The sequence below is a fragment of the Ixodes scapularis genome, unplaced genomic scaffold (genome assembly GCF_016920785.2).
Source record: "Ixodes scapularis isolate PalLabHiFi unplaced genomic scaffold, ASM1692078v2 PGA_scaffold6__148_contigs__length_123643588, whole genome shotgun sequence".
NCBI classification, from domain to species: Eukaryota; Metazoa; Arthropoda; class Arachnida; order Ixodida; family Ixodidae; genus Ixodes; species Ixodes scapularis.
The window spans coordinates 45,908,806-45,934,559 of NW_024609881.1; the positions used below are offsets into that span (position 1 = coordinate 45,908,806).

General features: G+C 45.9%; 1 protein-coding gene across 1 annotated transcript; it reads left to right on the forward strand.

Annotated features, from left to right (window-relative positions):
* The first annotated feature begins 6,386 nt into the window (after positions 1 to 6,386).
* Positions 6,387 to 8,046, forward strand: LOC121838472 (cuticle protein 16.5-like). The gene is made up of 2 exons (XM_042294750.1): positions 6,387 to 6,398; positions 7,174 to 8,046. The coding sequence occupies exons 1-2, from the start codon at positions 6,387 to 6,389 to the stop codon at positions 8,044 to 8,046; spliced, it is 885 nt and encodes a 294-aa protein (XP_042150684.1).
* Positions 8,047 to 25,754: the final 17,708 nt, after the last annotated feature.

The following is a 25,754-nucleotide window of genomic DNA, read 5'->3' on the forward strand; positions in this document are numbered from 1 at the left end:
CTCACAATGGGTGCGGTGCGCAAGCATAAACGGAACGTGTTGCCTTTCTAGACACGTTACAGGTTAGATTTGCTTCTGACCGACTTAAAGAAATTAAGATGCCTTAGACTTGGAGAACCAAAAGTGCTGAAACGGTCTGCCAAACGAACATCGCTTACACTTTGGATGCTATGATGACCACGACGAGATGAACAGACAGTTAAATTTAATAGGGCATTCACACAAGGGATGTGTAGCGTTGAGGCTACATAAATATTTAATAGGTTATTTTAAAATACATCCAGTTAGAACCACCAGCACCGACGAGATCGTTTCCTCAAATCTTCTCTCTCGAGATCCGCTCTTCTTCGTCCGCTTCGGTCTGGCCGTTCACTACAATATCCCCCCCCCCCCCCCCCCCCCCCCCGCGAGGAAACGCAGCAACGAAGCGGTCGTCTTTTTTAAATTTTTTTTAGACGATTAAAGTGGCGTGCGCTTGTTAGTGGTTTCTGTAAAATGAGTCAGATGGCAGAGGTTGCACTGTTGGAAGAGTCCAAGTGGGTGGGCTTGACCTGGTCGATACACACAACTTTCTCTTTGTTTTTGATTAGCACAGTGAATGTTTTGGTTGCAGACGCTATGCAGATGGCCGAGTCAACTTTGCCCAGTTCACATATCTCTCAACTATTACTGAACAAATAAAATTTTAACTATTTCACCATCCCAAAAATGTTAATCTGCAGCCCCTTGACACTGCGACAGTGCCCGGATTTCCTAGGCATATTGATTTGATAAAACAGTTCAAAAGAAAAACGTCTTCACAAGCAGAGTCGGATACACCAACAAGATAATTAAAAGGCTCTGCCTCCTAGAGGTGATTACACGTCAGTTTATACAATGATGGTCCGGGTCATATTTTTGATATTTTTGTTAAAAATATATACAAAAATACAGAGTTATAATCATAAACACTTTTTGTAGATCATGTTTATTGGAACTGCATTAGAATGGAACATGCTTAATGAAAATGTGATTCCCTCTGTATTTTTATCTATAATGTGTTTTGATAACCTCTCCCTGCAATATTGCCTCCAAGGCGATGCAGGTAATCTCAATAAATAAATAAATAAATACAAAAACCGACTTCTTGGAAGGAACATTGCGCTATATATGAACGCCGAAACAATGTTTTTCGCTGAGGTATAAAATAGAGAAGCTCGAGGTGTGGAAATCGAAGAGATATCACGATGATAATTTGCACACTCGTCAATTTATCATCGAAGCTTTCACGTCACCATAACTCTTCTAATAAATGTCACAAAATATATACAACAGATACAGAACAAATTAAAGATATTAATAAAATATTTATATGCAAACAAACAAAAAAATCAAACATGGCATAAAAACGTGTTTAAGAGACATATTCACAAATTGTTTGCAAATAAACTATCTTTTATAATAATTCACAAAAACATATCAAAATGCGCGTCTTTAAATTATCTTTACGAGGATATAAAAATAGCCTGGCCGCCCCATCCTTAATTGTCTTCTTGTCATTAATGCGGAAATGAAGCTGATGTCTCAAAATGTGGCAAGATTGGGTGACGATATTTAAAAAAAAAAAAAAAACACAAACGCAATCATTTATTTTTTTAAACTTCTCTTGGCGCTTTGCGAGGACTTGAACTAACTTGCGATGGCAAAGCATTGAGTGAGATATGACCTCAAAACCTGAAAAGCTACGACAAACCTTCACTCGGAGTGAGCCGATGTCTTCGTCATAGCCGGCTTGATCGCACGCAACCAAACATTTTCAGTGGTAGTTATGGCAGGCATTTTATATTTTTCAAATTCTTTTCTTTAAATGGGTGAGTATAACTGACGGGAAAAAGGGACTTCGAGCTGGAATACCATTACTTAGCTTCCAATTCACAAAAACAAAAAGGATCACTCTGCAAATTCACTAACTTTACGTACATAAGCTTAAATGTCTCAGTCGCGCAAGTGGCCATCTCTACATCCGGCCTCTCAACATATGATGACTTCCACAGATGAGATGCCTAGATTCCTCTCACACGTTTTACGGTTGTCCACTCTTCTTGTTTCACCGCACAAAACTCGCGAACGCGTTCAGCACTCATGTGAAACATGCAGAGATTTGTCACTTTTTCACGCACCACTTCCACAAAGTCTTCAGCGTTGACATTTGTTGAGTTGAGCGAAGATCTCAAGTTAGCTAGCGTTGCGTGGTGTTTAAGAACACCACCTACTCCATCACAAGCACTCTTTTTGTGTCCAGTGGCCGTAAAGATCCACCTTGCCGACGAGCACGGCTTCCAAGACAATTAGTGCAATTGGAGGCGACTCTTGAAGTGCGCCACCTCTCCGCTCCGTCTGATACAGAAAGTAGTTCCAAAAAGTCTGGGTAATGTTCATCAACATACTCTTTTATGGCCTCTGTGGATAGAAGAGCGCGAGCTGTGTCATATGTCGTGTCATCGCTGACAATGGCAACGCTTTGCATACCTTGTGTGGACGTAACTACACTTGTGAAGAGATACACTTCAGTTTTTTTTCCAGAGAAAACTCTGGACTTCAGTTGGAAAGAGTACTTTTTAATTTTCCGCAAAATCGAAGTGGAACATCACTGCCTTGGGTGGTAAGGCGGTTCTCGAGTCACTTATCAGGCTTCGTTGAAGATCACGGATGTAAGAAGGCCTCCTACACTTTTAGCTCCATGACTCCAGCTGCCGCAGGGAGCGGAAGTGTCCATAATCTTTTTGACGATTTCGCCGAGATCCATTAAAGCGAAACAGATCTCTTCGTCTTCGTCGAGATGGTGCGTGCGACTGCAGCGAAATGGTCTGTATTTTTGGGCACTTTTCGCAACGGCGCAGGAAGCAATCGTTCTGTGGAGCGCTGCATAGGTAGATGCGCTTGAGGTCGTATTCAGTGAATGTCTTCTTCGAGTCATTTGTTATGGCCGTTAAAAGCAACTGAAAATTGACGCAATATATGCATGCGCACACCTCATGCTCGGGACTCTTGTTTACCCATTTTGTTCGTAGGAAACAAAATTTGGAGATGCCTATAGTTCCCTATGGGGATGTTCCTTCCTGAACAGCTGGTAAGCTTCCTTAATAAAGCGGGTCCTAAACCTTTTTACGACCTTGATCTTGTTGACATTGATCATGGCTTTAACGACGTCTTTTTTGTTGAGGCTTTGAACAGAGCAACCAAAGGCGTCGCGTGTGTTCTACTCAGGCGCAACCCTCACGTCTTCGGCATTCGCCTTTTTTCCCATGTAGGGATGAGGGGTGTCCCATACACCACCTTTACGCTTAAGTTTTCTTGTTTGAAAAATCATGTAGGCAGTCGCTTCTGGCAACAGGCGCAATATTTCTTCGAGATGCTTGGTGGCAGAAGCGTGTACAATCGCTTGAGTTCCTGGTGGGAACAGCATGCTTTCAGCGAATCGCGGAAAGCGTAAAACCACTCCGCGCAGTGCTCACAACTATCTTTGCCGGATTTCACGCCATAAACGCTTGACAGCTTTCTTCTAATTGAAGAACTCACTTAAGCTTTTTTTTTTTTTCCTTTTCAATTACGTTTTGCGCTTTTTTTTTTAAATGGTTTTATGTGGTTTCGATGGAGTTACCGACGAACTAGCAGGACACAAGTCTTGACTCACTTCAACCAGAATTTCATCAGAGTCCCGGAAAGAAGAGTTTGATGTATCCACGTTGTAAGAAGAAGCAATCTCATTCTGGAGGTATTTGTAGCGGTGTTGTCATAAAAGGTCAGATTCACTCACTCTCCGTGGAGCCAGTTGCTTTTTGAACCGCACTTTGTTGAGTCTCCCTACTGGTACGAGGTGCTTATCGCTATACACTTTATTATTGGGTCTCCACAGATAGTCCACCAAGAACAATCGCACGGTGCTTAATCGTTTGGCCATGGCTGTTGGGTCTGACACTAAACTCTTACTCGCTTCGTAAATGACAGAACCCGAAACGTCCTCTAGAACACCTATTTGAGAGGTTCTGAATTCCTTTCTCCCGGCTCCGAATTTCCGATCAGAGCTCCGAAAGAATATGTCTTCATAGTTATCAACTTCTGTTTTCATTTGTAGGTATAATCGGTGCGTCGCGCACGGTTAAGCTTGTATTGTTTGTTTGTAGTTCCACTTATTGAGCACCAAAAACGCCGAGTCTCCTTTAAGCATAGCGATAGTCAGCCGTCTTTTGTTTTGAATCACCCTGCGAAAGTTTCCTTTATTGTAATGTACTTGGCGTTTTCGGTGTTGGAGTGTAGGTTGTGTGTGTGTGCGTGTTGGGGAAGGGGGTTACGGCAGTAAAATAGGAGAGGGGGAATTAGGGGTCATATCTCGGTCGGTTCACATAGCGTAGTGAAACTCATCTGTTTAGGTCCTTGGGAGTGGTGCCCGCTCCCATTCCTGTCCTTAACCTTGGAGGGATTTTGTTGGTCTGACCAGGTTCGGTCAAGTCTTTACGGTTGCATGTCGTTCTCTTCCTCTTTTCTTTCCGTGTGGACATGCACTTATTGTCGTCCTTCTTGTGAATAAGTTCAGCTGCGTTTGCGACTTCGTTTCGCACTGTGCGTTATTTTTGTTTTTTCTTGTCTCAGGGCTTAGATTGGATGATTTCGTAACCAACTGACATGCATAGTTTCCTTTCTTACTACTAATCTCGCTTATTTTCTCGTAACTGGCTCTTCTCGTATTTAGCTTTGAGTTTCAGGGTAATGTGACGTGCTTACGATTCGTAACTCCGCCAGCAGTGACGTTCGCAGACGTTTCTTGTTCGTGATTAAGGGGTGAGAAAAAAGAAGGAAGTGGAGGGGGGTGGGGGGAGGGGTATGGTCACAGAACGATAAAGCAATGCTCAAAGCTTTTGATATATCGACAACCAATCTTAACACTTTTTCAAAAATCAGCCGCATTTCTACCTTAAAACAATTGGAGACAATTAAGGGAAGGGTGGGTATATTACTTTATCGTAAAGATAATTTAAAGATGCGCATTTCGATATGTCTTGTGTAGTATTATAAAAGATAGTTTTTTGCAATAAATTGTGAATATGTCTCTAAAACGGGTTCAGGACATGTTTGATATTTTGTTTTGTCTCCATAGAAATATTTTCTTACCATTTTATATTTTATGTGTATGTGTCGTGAACCTTTTGTAAATTGTAATAAAAAGTTATGGTGACGTGAAAGCTTCGATGGGAAAATGCCGACTGTGCAAAGTATCATCATGAATTGTTCTCAATTTTCACGCCTCGAGCTTCACTATTTTATATATCAGCGAAAAGATTGTTACGGCATTAATATATAGCTGAATGTTCCTCCCAAGAACATGGCTTTCATATACATTTTTAACAAAAATATCAAAATTATGACCCGAACCATCATTCTATAACTAACGTGGAATCATCCTCAGACAGTTTTCTTCTCAACTACGTATCGTCTGCAATGTTTCAAAACGGCTTTTCTGGACGTGCCCATTACTCGCAGCCAATCGTAAGTTACTGCGTGAAACTGCCACTAAACCCACCATGTCCACATACTGTACCAAAGATATTCTGTTTCTTACGGAATCACGTGTAGCGAGAGTGGTTGTCCCATCACATTCCTTCATTTTTCTGTTGCCAGCTACAGCCAAACCCCGAGGCTCTCCTTTGTGTTTGCAACATTCCAGCGTTCCTCCTCTTTTGATTAATGGACGCAGTCCCACCGAATCCTCCGACCGTACAGAATTCACACCAAACACGCAAAACTTTCACCAAAAAGCTGTAATGGGAACGAGATACGCCTTACGCACCACTTTCAAACCCCGACGGGAACCGAGATCCACCAATCAGAGAAGAATTGCACGAGAAAACGGCACGCGTCCCGGGCAAATATCGCGGCGGGTCGGGCACCATTAAAAAGCAGAGGAATGTCATCGCACAAAATCGTTTAGCATTAGCGCGGGAAGACCAAGCTCCAATCTTCTCCTGCCATCGGCGATCTCCGAAAGGGTCCCGGTGCCAAGCGTCGCCCCTGGCAGTAGGCGTCCGAGAGAGAAGCCGATCACGTTCACGCACCCACCCGCTGACCCGAAACCCTTCGGCCGCTCTGTCTGCAGGACGGCTCGCGCATTCTGCGTGAGTGGACGACTTCGACGCCTCCTTTTGTTTATCAGCTGTCCTGGTCTTCTCTGGCGGAAGAACACACCAAGGTGCCGGAGGGGGTCAAACGATATATGTTGTTTGTTTTTCCGCAAATGCGGAAAGAAGATCACACGCCCTTTTATCGTACTGTATAAAAGGGAGACCGAGAGGGAGAACTCCCGCAGTCAGTGTCTTCTAGCTTCGCAGGTGGTTACAGAGTAGAACTCAGCCATGCAGGGCTTGGTGAGCAAGTACTTTTTGTCCCGTGAACCTGCAGTATTCGGCTTTTTGCCGTGAACGTGGCGCAGTGTTGAGAGTCCAGCCTGAAGAAGAATTTTAATGAACGCGTGGATAAATCTCTGGACGAAGCATTAAGATAGATTAATTGTGATAACGGGACTCTGAAGCTCGGGATTTGTGCGAGATGTAGGGTGTGAGAGATGTACGCGTGGCATATAAAATACGTTTTAATGGGCCAATAGCTTAGAGATAATACAAATGTTGCGCTGTTACAACAGTTCACAGGAAGGGATTGCTCTCGGACTATCAATGAACGCGACGCAATTGGATAGTTTGCACTTCTACTGATCATATTTCGTTCAGCCTCTAGATGCTCTTTTGCTCGTAAGGGGAGGAAACCCGCTCGCAGAAAGCAAATGTGGGTAAAGAAACAAAGATGGAAATATCAGATTGTACTTAGAAGCCTACTATCGACGAACCATAGTGGCTAAAAGAACCAGCGCCGTCTCCGCCAAAGTTAATGGAGAATATTAGAGTACCGAGATGGGGGGGAACTAACATGTTAGAAAACCAGATTTTATTTGTATCGTTACGCTATACAGTGTTTTTCGTAACGGGGGGAATGCAGAAATAACGTAGAAACTAGCCGCTTCTTGTAATTCGTTGAGATTTGATACGGCCCAAGCACTATAAGTTGGTGCTAAGACGAAAATCATAAAAAAAAAACATTTGTGGCAGGTTAGCTCACAAACATTGTCCCCTTTTCTTTCACCGGCAGAACTTCGCCATTTTCCTCGGCCTCGTAGCCGGTTCCCTAGCGGGCAACCTCGGCTATGGCGGTCTAGCCGTCGGCCACGGAGTGGCTGTAGGCCATGGACTCGGCTACGGAGGACTGGGATACGGTGGACTTGGATACAGTGGACTCGGCTACGGTGGACTCGGCTATGGCGGTGGAGTAGGCTACGGCGTTGGGCTCGGCTACGGAGGTGGACTGGGCTACGGAGGCGGACTCGGCTTTGGAGGCGGGCTCGGCTACGGAGGTGGGCTCGGTTACGGCCTGGGCGGAGTCGGCTTCGCGGCTGCTCCCGTGGCTGTGGCTGCCCCAGTTGCAGTAGCTCGTCCAGTTGCGGTGGCCCACCAGGTCGTCCATGTGGCACGTCCGGTCGTCCACGTGGCACGCCCTGTCGTCCACGTCGCTCGCCCAGTGGCGGTGGCCCAACCGGTGGTCCATGTGGCCCGTCCAGTCGTTCACGTAGCACCACGCCCAGTTGTTCACTACGCACGTCCTGTCGCGGTGGCCCAGAGGTTCGTCACGGTGGCCCAGCCGGTCGCAGTGGCCCAGCCGGTCGCAGTAGCCCAGCCCGTGGTCGCCGTTGCTCGTCCTGCCGTGGCCGTTGCTAGGACTGTGACTGTGGCGCAGCCGGCCGTCGCTGCTGTGGGAGTGGGCCTCGGCGGATTCGGCGGATACGGCGGCGGATTCGGCGGCGGATTCGGCGGCGGACTTGGTGGCTACGGCGGCCTTGGCTACGGTGACGGACTCAGCTACGGACTCGGATACGGCGGTGTTGGATACGGACTTGGAGGCGGATACGCCCTCGGAGGACTCAACTATGGAGTGGGGGGTTACAAGTATGCGCTTAGGAAGAAATGAGTATTGCGGACTTTAGTGCCATAACCGAGGAGTAATGACGTTCACTTCCTCCAGTGTACAGCGAAGATACAATTCCAACGGCGTTGTCTTGAAGAACCGGACTGCCTTCCTTTTTGTCAGAAATAAAGAGGAATACGTTGTTTCTCACGTGTTTATATTCAATGCATCTGGTCAATATGAAGACCAGAGATAGCAGTGCTCCAGATGGGTGCTGCAAAAGAAGCCACAGATGCAGAACAGATTCGTCGTCCCTTCGTATGCACCTTTACACCGCTTGTCATCAAGAGAATAAATGATGGGTCACTGGGCTGCGGACGCGTGCGCGGTCTGCTTTTCCGCATAAGAGCTCTTCTGGGCATGCCCAGAACGTGTTCAACAGCCCACTAAACGAAGATGGCAGCGCACTGAAGGTGATTACTGGAATGGTCTATAAACTTTAGGTCTTATGTACCAAAAGTTTCAGTATATGGGTCGCGCATTGCTGCGACATTTTGGCCCATACTTCAAGTTAATCTGTAAAGGAAAGCCAGAGATGACTCTGCTAGCGAACAACGGCGCGGCCCCCTGCAGAAGTAAATCATAGTCACAGTGGTGGCGCCACGAAGCGGCAACGTCGTTACCACCTCAAAGAGTACAAAAGTTGACGGGACAAGGTGCTGGCACGTAAAGAACGGGAAAGTGCGTTGTTATCGAAGGCAAGAAAGGGGCTTTGAGAACTGAGACATGCAGGGTCAAATACCTGACGATGGACGCAACGTGAATTATGTGTGGGAAGGTTATTGAATCGCCAGTACACGTCAATAATATAATGTAAGGCGCTGGGCAATCCAGGGAGATCACGTGAAGAGGCTGGCTTTATCAGGTCCTAGGGATTCAGTAGGGAAAGTAACACAAAAGCTTTTTAACAAGGAGAGAAATTTAAAATACTCAAGGAATGGTTTTTAAAATCAAAGAAGTAATAGGTTGTAACAGTGATGAAACTGCATTAAGCCACATTTAATGCAGCGCTAAGGATACTATTCGGCTAGGTGGCGCAAGCTGCCACCTGACCCGAAGAGAATAGCACTCATGCATTCATCCATCTACCCATGGACAAGCCGTCTGGTTAATGCCGGATGCCGATTCGATCGGTGCAATGATTTGTCCTGAAAATAAGACAATAGGTACGATCATTCACATATGCAGCAATGGCTAGAAAAATATATTCAGGCTTTGCGAGCAGTATATATATAAATAAAATATCCGGGTCAAAGAGCTGCAATTTTCGGCATATGAGCCAGATGTGTGCACCGCGCATTCAGAAACACGTTTCTACTAGAAGAGTGAAGGTTGTGCGCATGCCCCTATTGGAGTCAGCGCCACGGCCATCACGTGACAAAAAAGAAAGGAAGAAAAAGGTGGTATGTATATATGTACGTGGGTGGTTTCATTTGAAATCGAGCACGCTTGTCAGGGTGGGTCTTTTATTGATTTTTTTTTTAAATATATGTAATTGCCCCATTTCTGGAAAGAACAAAACTGCTTTCCAAAATTTTTTAAAAAAATATTTCGCTTTTCAAAAAGTTATTGAGTGGAGCAGGGTGAAAATCTGTTTTTTACTCCGTGATTTTTCTACCCACTTCTGTACGCTGGTATGAATACGGGAAGCATACAAAACTCAAAGTAATTTTTTGTGTTCTTGTATGTTATTTGGACTATTTTTTAGTTTAAAGGAAAATACTTGTGTAGTTTTGTTTATTGAGGTAAAAAATGCCAAACATCGTCTCTTTGACGATCCGGTGACATCTTCAGAGCCTTGTACCTCAGAGTTATTATATTTGTCACTTACTAAGTACTATGCGGGTGTAGCCCTGTAGATGGGCTATCGACGGGCATAAGTGTTGTTTATTTTATTTTCACAGAATTTTTTATATAAAATTTGAAATATCGTCGAAAATGAAATTAACCGATATATTGAACTCACTTTATCAAAAAGGGCCCTTTTTTATTTCGTTCAAATTTTTTATTATTGCTGACGATCATATGAACTTTCAATTGGCTTGATGCTATTTCCCCCTTTTTTTGTTGTATCTTCTCTAGAAGTGATCGAAATGCTCCCACGAGACAATGCGGTGACAACTTCAGAGCCTTGTAACTCATGAGTTATTATATTTGTAGCTTACCAAATACCATGGGGGTGTAGCCCTACACATGGAATATCGACGGGGATGAGTTTATTTTATTTTATTTATTTTACACCCGCATAGTATTTAATAAGTGACAAATATAATAACTCATGAGTTACAAAGCTCCGAAGATGTCACCGGATTGTCAAAGAGACGATGTTTGGCATTTTTTACCTCAATGAACAAAACTACAAAAGTATTTTCCTTTGAACTAAAAATAGTCCAAATAACATACAAGAGCACAAAAAATTACTGTGAGTTTTGTGTGCTTCCCGTATTCATACCAGCGTACAGAACTGGGTAGAAAAATCACGGAGTGAAAAACAGATTTTCACCCTGCTCCACTCAATAATTTTTTGTGAAGCGAAATATTTTTTTCTAAAAATTTTCGAAAGCGGTTTTGTTCTTTCCAGAAATGTGGCAATTACATATCTTTTTTTTTTTAAAAATGGAAGGACCCACCCCGACAAGCGTGTTTGATTTCAAATGAAACCACCCACGTGGAGCGTAAGTTCGTCTGTTTCTTGCACATTTGTTGAGGTGATGTGTGAACGCCAAACTGTTATTGGCCGATTGAAAAACAAAAGTGTAGACCTCAATGCATCTAGCATTGAGGACTACCCAGCGTCCTTCCAATCAAAGCCACTCAAAGCTCGGCGTCGTTCTTACGTCACTGCAACTCCTGCGCAGGAAGCACTCCTGCGCAGACGACTTGCGTTCCGCGTAGACTCTTGAACAAACTAAACTGCCCAAAAATAGAAACACACCGTTGAATTTTCGATAGTGCCACGTTGCATTGGGCACCTGGCGGAAATTCGTCCTTGTAAACACAAATCTCGAAAAAAAAAAATAATAGGGCTAATGAATGCTTTTTTTTTCCTCAACATCCGAAAAAACGGTGTGTTTGTACCAACGTTACTAAAACACTCAGTTGGGAAACTCGCCGTCGAAAGGCTGGGTCGCTGGCGTCCACCGAGACCGAGCTAAATACGACAACAGTACCACTCTTTATCATTTGTCTGTACTGTGGTCACCTTGAGCTTTTAAAAAGCCTGTTTTTGCGTAAAAACAAGCGGAAAAGACTCCTTTTGTATGGAATTTATTGGAGTTTAGTACAAAGTGAAGGGCGCGTGATGTTTTTAAAATTTTTAGTTTGCAAGGTTTTTCGGCACAATTAATATTGTTTTTATACAACCATGCCTCAGCGGTGCTTTCAGGTAGCGCGTCCCGACCTAGGTGCATTTTTGCTTCGGTAGTAACACGCGGCGCGTCCGCTGTGGAGAAGGGGGTGACACCCTTGTGACTTCTTCCACTGTATCCGTGTCGGCGCGAAAATTGCCGCTTAAAGCCAAAGTAGGAGTAACGTGCGGTTCCACGAATGGCCGCTGCGGGAGAAATGGTGGCGTTGTGTTCCTCATTAGCTCGGTGCTGGAGGACAAATCGGGGCCACTTTTTCAAAGCAGTCTCTATGGTAGTTTCCCGACTGAGTGGTTTAATAACGTTGGTTTGTACCGAGTGATGCATGCTACGCGGAGACCAAGTTGTCTGCTTCTTGCACAGGGTTTCCGGTGACGTCAGAACGAAACCGAGCTCTGATTTGATTTGATTGAAAGGGCGGTGGGTAGACCTCAATGTAAAGGCCTTGAGGTCTACCCAATATTTTGTTTCAATAAGCCAATAAGAGCTCGGCGTTCCGCCATCACCGCAACCGCTGTGCGGGAAGCAGACGAAGTTGCGTTCCGCATATTCCGTCGCGCGGTGAGTCCGACCCAGGGGCGGATTTAGCGGAGGGGGGGTGGGGGTCTGGATGTCCTGACCCCCATCTTGATTTCTGCATGTGTAAAAATTAGGGCATGAAACGAGGGAGAGGGGGTTACTAAACATATGGTAGGCTGACCAACACCTGACCCCCCCCCTCAGAAAATTCCTGCATCCGCCCCTAGTTCGACCGCAGGCCATGCTACGATTCGACGAAGCCAATCAAGCACCGCGTCAGAAGTGCAACGTCACGGAGCTTGTTGTTTCCGTGCGGTTCACTATCAGCGGCTATAGACCAATCAGGCACACGAAAGGTGCTGAATCGCGGCGAATTACCTCTGCGTGGTTGGTCTAGCCGGTGATAGTGAACCCCACGGAGACAACGAGCGTCGTGACGTTGCACTTTTGACGCTGCGCGTGAATAGTTTCATGGGATCTTAGCTTCGGCTGCGGTAGTCGAACTTGGAGTGAAACGGAGTATGAGTCGTTCACTTTGTTTCATCTTAAAGAGACTCTACAATTAAACTTTTTTTCCCTTCTAAAAAAAGCAGGTATGAAAAAAAAAAGATACATTTTACGAGATTTGATTTTTTCTTTTTCTTCCGAGCAATATTTACGCCGCAAGACGCAACTTAGGTGCAGACCGTTGAGGTCGCAGCCTGCTAAGCCCCGCCCTGTGCTTACGAGGTGCTTACACCTCTCATTGGCTCGAGAGACGTTTGACGTGCGAAAGGGTGGTGGTAAAGTTGTACCTCCATGCCGTACACACTAAAAAAAGAATACATATATTTTTACGCTTTCGCGTCACGTATAATATACCCCAAAACTTCGCATGGGCGTCCAGCATAGTGACGTTAAACCGACGGCACCAACTTTCACGAGCGGCTTGATAGCCGAGTTGTACAACTTATTAAAATAGCTAATATAAGTGTGACTGACAGAAAAGAAAAAGTAATCGGGGTTTTCTTGGCCCTACTGCAAAACTTTCGTGTTTTTTTTTTCTGCAGTTTTTGATGATACGTACTTGAGCTGTTTAATATATATTGTATCGCACCGTCATCAAGCCCCTCGTAAAAGTTGGGGCCGTCAATTCGTCGTCAGTGCGCTGTACGTCAAACTGAAGTTTCGGGATGTATTATATGTGACAAGGCGTGTAATGGGTGCATCCCTCTTTAAAACGTGATACTATTTCAATCGACAATATTTTATGTTTGAGAAACAAAAAATCTAGACGGAGTCTTTATTGTTTTCAAAATATCTTGCGATTGCCTTTCCGCTTCGGTTTCAAACGGTAACAAACATGGCTGCCAGAGTGTGCGATGCGGAGTGCTGAACGAGCCTAGCTCTTTGAGCTCATAACATTTTGTGAGTGCGGGTCGTTTTGAGTTCATACAGGTGTTTAGAGAAAGACCTCATCAACCGACATAGTTTGCGGCAAACAACTGTCGCAAGTGCGCGCCTCGGGGAAGCACTGTGCGGATGCTTTTTTTCGTAGCGGAACTGGCATATAAGCGTAGCGTCCCGCATTCACTATTTTGACCGACCTGGCTTGATTTTTTTCTTTGCGCTTGTTGATGTCGAATGAAGATCTTGGTCCACGTAAAAGCGGCCCCGCTGCTCCGTGGATTGAGCAAACCGTCGTGATTGCGGCCATGGTTGCAATACCGAGAAGTACCTACACAGGGAAGAATTTGCGAGCCATTTGGCTGGGGGCAGTCGGGAGTTCCGCTCGTATCAAGTTAGCCCAGGCATGTTCCCGTCATTTCGCTTCGAAAGGCAAGTAGCTCTCAAGTTTTGCAATGGAGCTGACATGCCAAAGCAAATAATCTTAGGTCACGTTTTAATTGTGCCTCATGACGCTCTCTCACCTTGCTCCCGCATGCAATGCGAAACAAATAACAACACCATAAGACCTAAAATGAGTACAGATTTTTTTTGTTGCATTTTGTTAGTCCCCTCTCTCGGTTTTCTACCGCAGATCGACAGACGCTGACAGGCGCTTGTACTGGAATGTTGCTCGCGCGCGATAAAACGTTAGCACGCCGCTTTCATGGTAGAGCCTTCCGTCCGTTGTAAACGTTTTTAAGCGGGGGCAAAATAGAAGACGGACGAAGGCTTAAATGGGCACCGAAGGGCAGCGTTCATGTCCGCGCCCTTCAGGCTTGGAAGACGACGATAGACTGTAGTGAAATAACAGACGATGCCGGAGGCTGCCCCGGGTTTGCTTGCACAACAGCAGGCGTTGTAGACGCCAGATTACAGCGCGCCAGACTATAGGCGTGCCGGATGTCGGGAAAGTGAGACACTAGGGACCCTAAACTCGTCAAACACAAAGTTGGAGCCGAAAGCTCGCGGACCGCACCGATTGGACGTCGGCGACAAAAACGCGAAGTCATCGCCGTGATTGTCCAATTTGTGCGCTCCGTCAACTTCGGCCTAAACTTTGTGTTTGACGAGTTTAAGGCTCCTGGCATGTTAGTGTGTTCGGCCAAGCGGCCAAGCTAATCCATTATTAATGGGTGGGGCAACTGAGTTTTGGGTGGTGCTTAGAGTGGGTTGACTTCCACCTAAATTGCATCTAACGGCGTAAATATTGAGCGAATATTTTTTTTCGTCTCGTGGGAAAATTATGAAAGAAATAGATGTTCAATTTATGCTCTTTAAACTAATATATATATATATATTTTAATTGCAGTGTCCCTTTAAGTTTAGGCGCAGTCGATGCTGGGAGCTAATCAAAACGCGTCATAAGCGCAATTCACTGGAGCTTTTTTCTTTATGATTGGTTCGGCGATGATATAACACGTACAGAAAAAGGAGGAACACCATGATTGTGCCCTCTTTATGCTCTGCTATTGGTCCCACCGTAGTCTCGTAGCTTCGGCTGCATCGAACTATACCAATGACTACCTCGCATCTCTACGACTCCAAGAAATCTATGGCTTGTTTAAGTAGGAGGATCCTGGGCTTTCTAGAAAGGGAGAGATAATAGCTCCAAGGGTGCGTGGCATTTTGTCAATAACGAACCACCGGGCGCGCTATCACGACCCAAGAACTCACGGCCGACGTGTCGTCTGCTATAGACCAACACGCCGCTTACAAACAATTCCGGCGTTTGCCCGCACAGGGTGCGGACACTGCGCGCGCGCAGAAAACAGATTCTCTTGAGGCGAAGCATCTGCGCATGCGCTGTACCAACAGTAGCGCCGCCGCAGATGCGTGATGTCAGAGAATCGATCGTTTGTGTAGAGTCACTCAAAAAGCTTGAGAAAAGCAGGACGTGCGCGAGGCTAGCGCATCACATTAGCATCTCATTAGCATCTCATTATCGCTCCGCGGCCAATCCGATTGCGGTATTCGCTGATAAGAACGCCGAAGAACCAATCGCGAAACAAGGAGCGTGAACTGTATTACTTGCTGAGTTTCTTAAGCTGTCTATAACCACCAAAGAGAATGATGTCTGTGAGGGCAGAGCTTGAATCGCGCACACCATACCTCACTCTATGAAATTTTTACACCTCCTTTCACATGCGGAGAGACACGCGTTTCGGTTGACTTGCTCACAGTATATACACTATTCCAACATTTTGCGTGAGTCAAAGGCGGTTTTCACGGCTTTTTTCCCCCAGCCCCTTTAATTTTAAATGGTAAATAAACGTCGCCGTTTTTATCTACAGGATAGTGGAACGCGTTTTGAGCATGTGCAATAGTTTTTCTTTTGCAGAACGTCAGGCGTCGCGCGTGCATCCGCAGGCTTTTCTTTTTTTTTTGTGTGTCATCTCTCGTCCCGTAGTCTTTTCGCTAAAGAGAAAAAAAAAACAAAAAAACTCCAAATTTGAGAGGGAATTGCACATAGAAGGAGAGTACACGTACACCTTTTGTTTTGTCCTTCGGTGTCGAATTTTTTCGTAAGTTTTTAGACCATATGAACGCGCTTATGTCAATGCAAAATGAAGCTCAGAGTACTTATCTCGTCCAGGAACCCTCTGAGATAAAAAGAATAAGACAAGCAAATCAACCCTCAGCTGGTCTTAAAACATTCCAGAGCTGAGTATCTCCCGTAAGCCATGCAGAAGTAAGTAAAGTCCCCCACGCGGCTGATAGCCTTCGCACACTTTTGGCACTCTCACGCAACGGCGTGATCCTCGCAGAGGCTGAGATTACAAAAAACTGCCGTCTAGTGACTAATCCCGGCAAGGTCTTTTGCTATTTTGTATGTGAGCTTGTTAAAGGGCAGTAGTGGCTGCGACAAGTGCAAGTCGGCTATCAGCTCCATAAACCGCAGGCTTCTTTGTTAGTTATGCAATGCGTGCGTAACTGCAAGGTCTTCTACCTGGGCAACGAAGTCGTTTCACGTACTACTTCAGCCCTGAGAGATTTGCCGGAGTAAAGGCGTGTCCTTTGGCAAGTTACACAGGTGAGACTGCAGACAGAGGCTACTCAGTGCAGTTTACTAAAACGGGAAGCGCTGTGACCGAGCTCAAATTTTGGTCCTTGGCTCTGGGTGTGTGTGTTAGAAAAAAACATTGTGCCGTTGTCGACAATTTGAGCGTGATCCGGTACATTGCTCTTCGAACGGTCCGTTTTTGCACGTTGAATTTTTGATATCTTGGTTTCAAAACCCACTTTTGATAGATGGTCATCATCAGTGGTGGCGAAACTCTTGTACCTCTCTGCGCGCTATTTTATTCGACGTCATCAAGTGACTCTTTATTTGGAAACAAACGCGGAAGGTGTTGTCATTGTGACTTTGTATAGAACTCGTCCGCGCCCATCGATTTATCGAACTGGCGGTGTAGACGCCACTCCCTCGTTTCAATATTTTGTGCTGCACGTCATCCCGAATGAAACTATACACGAGCTCCTGCGTGTAGCAGAATTGCTACTGGAAGCTTCTTTCATTTGCTTCAGGGCAGCCGGAAAACCCTGAGAGCGAACAAAAAAGAGTCGCATTTTAAAGTACCGGTAAAATGCTATAAGATGCGACCGGAAGACATAATTTCACAGTTTTACAGCAAAACATGTTGAGCGACCAAGTGCGCATACTACAGCTTTGATACGTGGAGCGAAAGCCCACGTCGCAGCATTGAGGAATCATTCATGGGCACGACCTTCATATCCCCATCCTTGTCCGTTCCTGTATGGATAAGCAGGTGTACCTGCGTGCGATCATGTATTTACTACTACTAGATGCACGTCAAATATCTCATATTGGAAAGTTATAATGCGGTGTCTAAATTCCTTATCTGCAGTGCGAATCATTTTCGTCGTACATGTACAGCGGGGATTGCAGACTTGGAAGTACCCCCCTAAACGCGAAACTGCGCATACCGCGGGAGGTGTTTCTATTTCTCACGTATTTGGTGAACTATAAGAGTTATATTCGCACGTTGTTTCGCATTGCAGGTCTATTTATAGTTTTAACATTAGATGCTCTGCGCACGTGATACTCACTTCGCATACCGGCCGCTCTGGTGGCAGTGCTAATCGGAGCACTGGCTGCTCCGATGCAGACTTCCACCACTTTTAGGGGTTAGATTCAGAGGTTGAGAGCTCAGCATCCAACAAAGAAGCTCTGTAACGCACCTCTGGCTAGAAATCCGAAGTCGCTTGAATCTCGCTGAAGCGGATTCACCGAAACCAGGAGACTCGAGCATTATTCACATGGGCGTCATAGAATGCCAATGCCGCGTTTCGCCCCGGTCGTATCCTGTTACGTAAATAATTATTTAGTTAAAACACGCATCCACAAATCGCTCAAAATTTGGTCGGCATAAAGCTAATAAAGCATACCAATAAAATTAAATCTTACCTGGGCCGAACAGTGGGTGCCGATCGGGGTGCACGTCTCGAAGCAAAACTTAACGCTAAATATTTCGTTTTTTTTTTTGTTTTTTTTTTTTGGGGGGGGGGGGGGGAGGGGGGGGAGGGGGACACATCATCCCCAATTTAGCAGTTATTTCCTCTGAAACGCTCTTGCCGATGGCTTTTAAATTTTACAAATGCAAAGTGTAGAGATCACGGCACCTCTCGCTGAAGTTTGAATCTACCCCGATTTCTTTTCTAGGAAGATTGATGGTGCTCGACACAAACTGTCGCGCTTTAACCCGCGTCTCATTTTACCCCACCTTTTTCCAACAGTCCTCAAGTCTTTTTTTTTTTTTTATCGCGTCTATACAGTAGGTTTATGCAGACTGCTGGAGATCACGTTCTACTTTGTAGCAGGCCTGTCTGCATGTTTTCCCCGCCCTGTTTCGTCGGGTTGCTGAGGTTCCCCGTTGGTATAATGAAGCCCAACGCCTAAGCGAGTGTTAGGGGGGTCCGAGAATGTGATCCGTTGCCCTGTGACCGAGTAGGCTGGAGACTCGCACAGTCTGGAACGATATGTGCCATCGCTTCGTCATGGGACACGCACGCCCTGCACACACTCGAGGTCGCAGTGTCGTCGAACCGCCGCTTTTAAGGCAGCGTCCGGATCTTCCCAACTCGTTCTTCAGAAAGCAGGCAACTCTATAGACTGTTGTCGCACAGCCGGGTCTCCGAACTGATGGTCTGATTATGTTTCACGCACTCACACAGCGTCGACTTAGTTTGGGCGTCTTGGAGCCACGGCTGGGTCTCTTGGTCATGAACCTTTTTCCAGACCTCTGACTCCTCTCTTTCGCCGTCGATGCTTGTACGGGGTGAGAAAGAAATCCTTACTTGCGTTCGAGCTGATAGAGGGCTTCTGCCAAAGGGTTAGCAATCCAGTTAAGTGTGTGTACATGAAAAGTCGCTTGGCCCAACGGCATCTGTCCATATGTCGAAGGCGTCTGTCGTGGCTATTTTACTGGTCACCTCACGAGTTTTGAAGAACGAACAGACCAGGTGACCCTGGACGACCTCATTTGCAACTTCCCCGTGACAGCCCAGGGCCTGACGCCCGACCTCTCTTTGACGACGCTTCATATGGGCGCTTATATCTGCTGGGATACACACCACTGCATTTGCCAGTGTGGTGGTGGCTACAGAGTGGCCATAGCTTGCTAGTTTATCTTACCTTTTTTTTTAAATTTCTGCTCGTTTTCTTTATTTGATCTTGCTAAACACTAATATATTAAAAAAATGTTTTAAGCCATTTTCGTATTTCCAATCAGTAGAGGGTTAAAGAAAGAACCTCTGTGTTGACCCATTCTTTATACCATTTCTTTCTAAGCAAATCCGGACCACTGCGGAAACATCGTATAGTAAACCCATGTGGCGGGTTTGAATCCCGGTCGAGGTGCCCGCAATCTGACGGAGGCTTATTACGGAGGAGGCGCCGTGTAACCGAGCTTTCGGTTGCACGTCAAAAGATCCCCAGGTGGTCCAAATTAATCCTCAATCCTCCGCTGGGGCGTGCCAGATGCCCGTCGTTGGTTTGGCACGTAAAACCCCCAAATTTGACTTTTGACTTTTCGTATAGCAAAAAAAAAAAAAAAACGACCGTCAAAGAGTGTAAAGCAGACGAACCTCTCGCTGTCTAAGCATTCACCATCTAATTTACACTAAAGCATTCTGTAGCAAAATGGCTTGATGGCACCAGCGAACCACAATAAAAGGAGACGAAAACAAAAACACTGCCCCTCAACGGCCGTCGCCTGTCACGCCTGAAGATGAGTCAGGTAGGCCTCGAACATTGGGTTCCCAATTGAATTAGGACTTGAGTGAATATCCTCCTTATTTAATAAATCATAGCGCATTCAAATGATACGATACAGGCAAACGTAGGCGCACAGTCTAAAAGCTCGAGGTTACGACGCATGAACTTAGCTCGATTTGTTTAGCTGATGTTAGCACACCAACAGAGATGTGAAAAACGCCGTGACGTTGCGGCTTTTGTGCTGCCTGATTTGCCCCACCAGCTCGTAGGGTCTGCCAGGTTCTGACTTAATGAGAAATATAACACATACTATAATGCCAAGTAATACCCGAGCGGCAACATTCCACGTTACGCACCGAGCGCGGTTTCGCGACGGATACGCGAAAGTGGATTCACTGTAGGCTAGGAGAGCCGTGACTGCCGCCTCGGGGACCGGTTATACGGTGCTCCCCTTTCGGCGAGTCCCTGCGAGGCGTACACGCGACGCAACCCGAATGACATCCAAGTGGCGGCGAAAGTCGTTGGACGGCATTTTCAAGCGTCCAAACACCATCTTTTCTTTTTCCGTTCGGCTCCTCTCGCCTAATCTAGATATTTTGCTTTTCTGTGCGCGTTATATTGAAGATCCAAGGAAGAGGAAGCCCCAAGTCGCGATCGCCGCCACGAGAGCTGGAGAGAACGAAAAAAAGAATAACTCAATCGCTCATCTTTTCTTCTTTATCTCTTCGTTTTTTTATATAAAGACGGGGACGCAAATGCCCCCGCGTAGAAAGATTCTTTTGTGTTTCGAAGATAGCGCGATAGCTCTTTATAGAGTCGAGATAGGACTCGATTACAAAGTCTTAAAATGAGTGCCGGAGAAAGCCAAAAAAAAGTGGAAGGCATCACGTCACGTACGGTCGTCGTAAAGGGCGCGTGCTGAAAATCGCCGATGCGATTACCCTACAATTTTTACGTGCATTGTTTCATAGCCAGCCGGCAACAGCCACGGTTAAACCCCGTCTCGCTGGCAAAAAGGTGAACGATAAGCCGCACATTGCGGGCCGGCGGCTTCGATATGCGCTACGTTTACCATATACGAGCGCAACGCGCACATATTGGAGCATGACGCAGCGAAAAGCCTGACACTTCTTCGCACTAAAAACGCACACCGGTGATACGTAGTCACGTTCCGACTGGCCCGCCAGGGCCGTATACTTCCACCGTACTGGCATGTTAGGCCTTCCTGTCCTACCCAGCATTTCCTGCTACGGACACTAGGCTATAGCAGCGCCACCAGAGTAATAGCTCACGTGTGAACAATGCAGCCGCCACTCCCAGGTATACCCAATATTTTTTGCTTCAATCGCCAGATAACGCCAAACCAAACGGCATTGCAGGTTGCCTAATCTCAATGAAGAGGTGCTCCCGACGGAACGACAAATAGGCCCGGCTATTGTTTTCTGCACGGAGCCTCGGAGTTCATATAACTATTTGAGCACGAGTCTTCGTTTGGCTTAGTGACTTTAAAGGTTCTTTCGGGTTATGGCTTTGTCCATACAGCCATAAATGTTGTAAAAAAAAAGCCACAAAAAATATTGTTCTGGATGAACCAACGCAGCCAGCATTTGCACTTTTAGTTGACCGGAAGCGTTGTCTGCTTTGAATCAGCCAAAGATATCAAAGCGACCTTTTAAACTTCCGTCTTTAAAATAATATTTGAAAAAAACTATTCTTATAGCCACCTTGTTTTGTTCTGGTCGTTTCGGTGTCTTAAATAAAGTTTTTGCGTTATGATGCTGGAAATATAGCTTCAAAATTATAATTGATTGCGCAATAAGTCGCAGCCAGATTACAAAAGACACGGCGTTCTTCACAGACATGATGACAAAATTATCTTGGGTTGACACCTCTTGCATGTTCGAAGAATATTTGCTTCTTGCATATGAATGCTTAGAACATGCCTACAGACTGTCTTATGCATGATGCATAAACAATGTGACCCCGACTTTGGCCTTTGTGTCGTATCTCCCAATGAACGGCGTCATATTTCTTTTAATTTAATAAACGCGCCCAAAGCGTTTAGACGCAGTCGATGACCCGCTTCGTATACACAAGTAGGTGCAAATCGTGTTTTTTCTGGTTTCAGCGAGTTTCTCACCTGTGGAGTCTACATGCGGCCCACGTACAGAAAAGCAGACGATGCGTTTCTTGCGTCTTAAAATGTACTACATTTCGGGGTTTAATGAAAAAAAAAAACTATGTCGACGCAACTTCGGACAGTCTGACAGACGGCATCAGAAAGGGCGCGTACGCTTGAAGTATGGGTGGCATGAAGCGCGTCTCCCACTGGTGCCTTTTGACATCTTCTACTGCCCGCGTATCGAAAGTGTCCCTAGAGGTTGACAGCAAAATACATCAAAAGAGCCGGCATCTCACGCTGTTGAATGTCGCAGTCCTGACGGTCAATAATAAAAGTTCCAGTAAAAAAAAAGAAAAAGAAAAACATGAGCGCACGCGAGTATCGTCGTCGCAGCGTCCCAACCCCTGGCTGCTAAAGCTTCCCTTGACACACTGGCTGGAGAGTGGCCTGCGGTGGAACAGGTGTCTGCCTCATCGGCCTTTGATGCTGTGAACCACCAGGATTGCGACAGACGTGACACTTTCATTACGTCATCGAGCAAAATTAAAGGGACTACAAAGGGTGACGCGGTAAACACACCAATCGTAGACGCGTTTCAGGCATCATGCTTGAAATGCAATCTCAACCAGTACCCCAGATTGAAATTAACACGACCAGGGCTTCTGCCTTAGCCGCCGATAAGCCATCGGAAAAAAAGAACGGTGTCCAACTTCTGGATAAAAAATTAAAAAAAAAGGCACGACTATTTGAAGAGGCGCGCATCGGGTTTCTCAAGATGCGTGCAGTGAAAGTACAATGCGGTTCATCCTTCTTTCAATTGCCGACGGCGTAGACCTTAGCAGCTGCCCATAGGCACGCTCATGAATACCACGGTAAACAAGGCAGTGGATCGCGGAACTTCCCGTCCTTGACGAGACCTTCTGGTCGTCTGCCAGGACTGCCATAGCTCCGGGACACGCGAAACAGCAGACGGTCGTTTTAAGGTTTACATGGCCTTCCAGTCGTGTCCGATCGACTTCGAAGTCTCACATTTGCACACCGCGTAAAATTCAAGAAGCGTTTACTTTGGAAAACCTTCTGATTTTTGGTGAGGCTTCGGATCCGGATGAACCGGAGGTAACGTCAGCAGCTTAATCGAATAATTCGAGACTAGTAAATCACTAAAGACCAACCTGGAAGAGTCCAAGAAACGATAAGATCGGGCGATCCTATCGATGCAAAAATACATCCTCCGATATGCGACCGGAAACCAAGGAGTTCTCCAGAATGGTGGCGCTGTAAAGGCCCTTGTTATAAGGAGAGTTGCATGCGTCCTAACATCGGCTAGCGCGGAGACAGAAGGCACTTAGCGCACTGACTTTAATGTTCATACGCTTGTTATTCGGGATTTTTGTTTTTATTTAACGGGTTTTGATTTATTGGCGTTGGTCTGCCAAAAGGAAAAGCTCGGGGCAACAGTGAAAGAGTGGTCTTTTAGACACAGTATTGGTACACAAGCTCTTTGCGATTTGACTTTCCTTGTTGTTTTAACATGACTAGTGTTTGAACTTTGATTATGACTAACCGCCTTAAAAGAAACGTGATTAATAGGACCCATATTTCACCACATTAACCACAATGACATACTGAGACGTATACAAAGACCGCGCAGGCCTTGATGTTTGGTCCTTGTTCTCTGCCACACTGTCTCAGTAAGATGCCATATAAGTGGAACTATTTTCTTCCGTTTGCCTCTAATAATTTTTCAATTAGCGATATTTTAATTAAATGAATGTGGAGCATCGTATCCCAACAATATTTTTCTTTTATCTGTATAATACGCGCGGGAGATATGGGAGGCTCTTTTGATTAACTTAACATTGTAAAGTCCGCTGATATACTTTGCCGGAGAAACTTCTTGATTTCATAATTTTTTTTCGTGCGGGTCTTTCTTACGGTATTACGGAATATAGGTCATATTCGTGCATATGGTTTCTATTTTTTTTTTTTTGTTGTTGAGGGATATGGGTTGTTGCGGAGCGCACATTTGCAATTTGCCCGGAAGCGAGATGCGCCTCCTTAAACCTTCTGTAGTACGTATTCTCCCATTTCGTCGCACTTATTCTGCAGATTTTATGCGGGACGTGCGATATTGTGCGCTTGCAGAAGACAGAACCACAAACACAAATGTGTGAGACGCGGCACCGCGCTTGGCGTTGAACGACCGAATTATCACCGCTCTCGAGCAGCACGACATTCGAGTACGTACGCTAATCCTGACACCCTTCCAGGGCGTCTTTCGCCTCCGAAACTCGTCGAATGGAACGCAGTCGATAGTTCCTCGCGCCAATTTGTCATCCTGACACCGCCTGACGGCCGCTACCGACACAGTTCACACGCGGTGGTCGGGACCCCGTCAACTTCACTTTTGTTCATTTGCTTCTTTGTTGTTTTTTTTTCACGCCGATCGGTGTTTTTTTGCGAGCCCCGACACTTCCTTCATTCTGCGAGTCACCATCGCTGTGTCAAACCTCATTATCCACCTTGCCCCCCCCCCCCCCCCAAAAAAAAAAAAAAAGAAAAAAACAACACCCAGTTACATTTATGCGGACGCGAGGCTTCTGGTTATGCAACCTGTTGTCTCGGTCTTTGGCGGAAGTAGTTTAAATTCGGAATTCTCCCTTTTCCTTCTTTTTTATAAAGCTTTATGACGGGAAAGTTGGTTCTTCCGAAACACGTCTATCTAAATGCAGTCGTCTCCCACGTCACGGGCCGATTCCACATAGAAGAGAAGGCCAGCCCGAGACGTCATCGTTCGTGGACCGCCGATCCACGCCAAGCGGCAAACACGCTTAAGCTCCATGAGAGACGCCGCAAGGCTACAGACGCGTCTGCCTTGGAGGGCGTCGATGCGTGCTAAGGTCACGTTCGTTGGAAGACGCTGCGAAGCGCGCCGTCGACGATGTCGACTAAGGTATAGGTGGCTGGGTAGATCCACTGGTGATGACGCTAGGAAAGAAAAAGGGGGGGGGGGGGAGGTGTGCACAGGCCTTATCTATTAAGTGGTATTGCACGGGCCCAGTTTCCAGCCGAGAAAACGGCACGACCAATCACTGCGATCTGCATTTGAGCGCGCGCCCAGCGAATGAGAGCATCCGAGAATTCATTGAACTAGAAGAAGGGCGTCTGCGGAGGTAGAATATACGCAAACGAAATGCTGCGCTCACTGTCCCCGCGTGAGTTGCGTTTTCGAGTCAAAAGATGTTCCTCCTTGTTTGACTGCAAAACGCGATTTGGAGCTCGCCGGACGTGCTCCGTTGATCGCAGTATTTAGCCCATCGCGGGCTCTGTGTGAAAGTACAGGGTGTCACAAAAGAAAATTTACACGGTCTTTTTTAGCGCAAAAATAAACTAGGTATCGCCGAACGCTCATTCTCCGCCCAAGGGTAGAGCTAGAGGTCACAACCAGATGCCAAAGTCTCAGCCCGATCTGATACCTTATTCAAAAGTTATAAGTGATTTTCTGAAAATTTCAATGGGAAAATGGAGCCCATTTCTGCCCGGTTTCGGTTTCTGGCGCTATAGAACCCCATGTGTTTGAAAACTCCGTCGGCCGCCATTTTCCCATTGAAAGTTTCAGAAAATCACTTATAACTTTTGATTAAGTTATCGGATCGGGCTGAAACTTTGGCATCTGGTTGTGACCTCTAGCGCTATCTTTGGGCGGAGAATGAGCGTTCGGCGATGCCTAGTTTATTTTTGTGGTAAAAAAGACTGTGTAAATTTTCGTTTGTGACACCCTGTATATATGCGGGGCGCAAGGCCGGTTGTTTCATTCTGTTATGGTTCTGGAAAAAAAAGGAAAACCTTTATAATTTTTCAACGTCATTCCACAATAAATAATGTTTGCCCACCTATGCGTACGTATGCACTTACGCGGAATTTGACGACGAGCTGATGCCACCTGTCGGAGGGCAACTAAATTACTAAAATACTTTTTTCTTTCCTTTCGTATGGCGCAGACAAATCGTGAATCATTATCTAAAACTGTACATAAAATTTG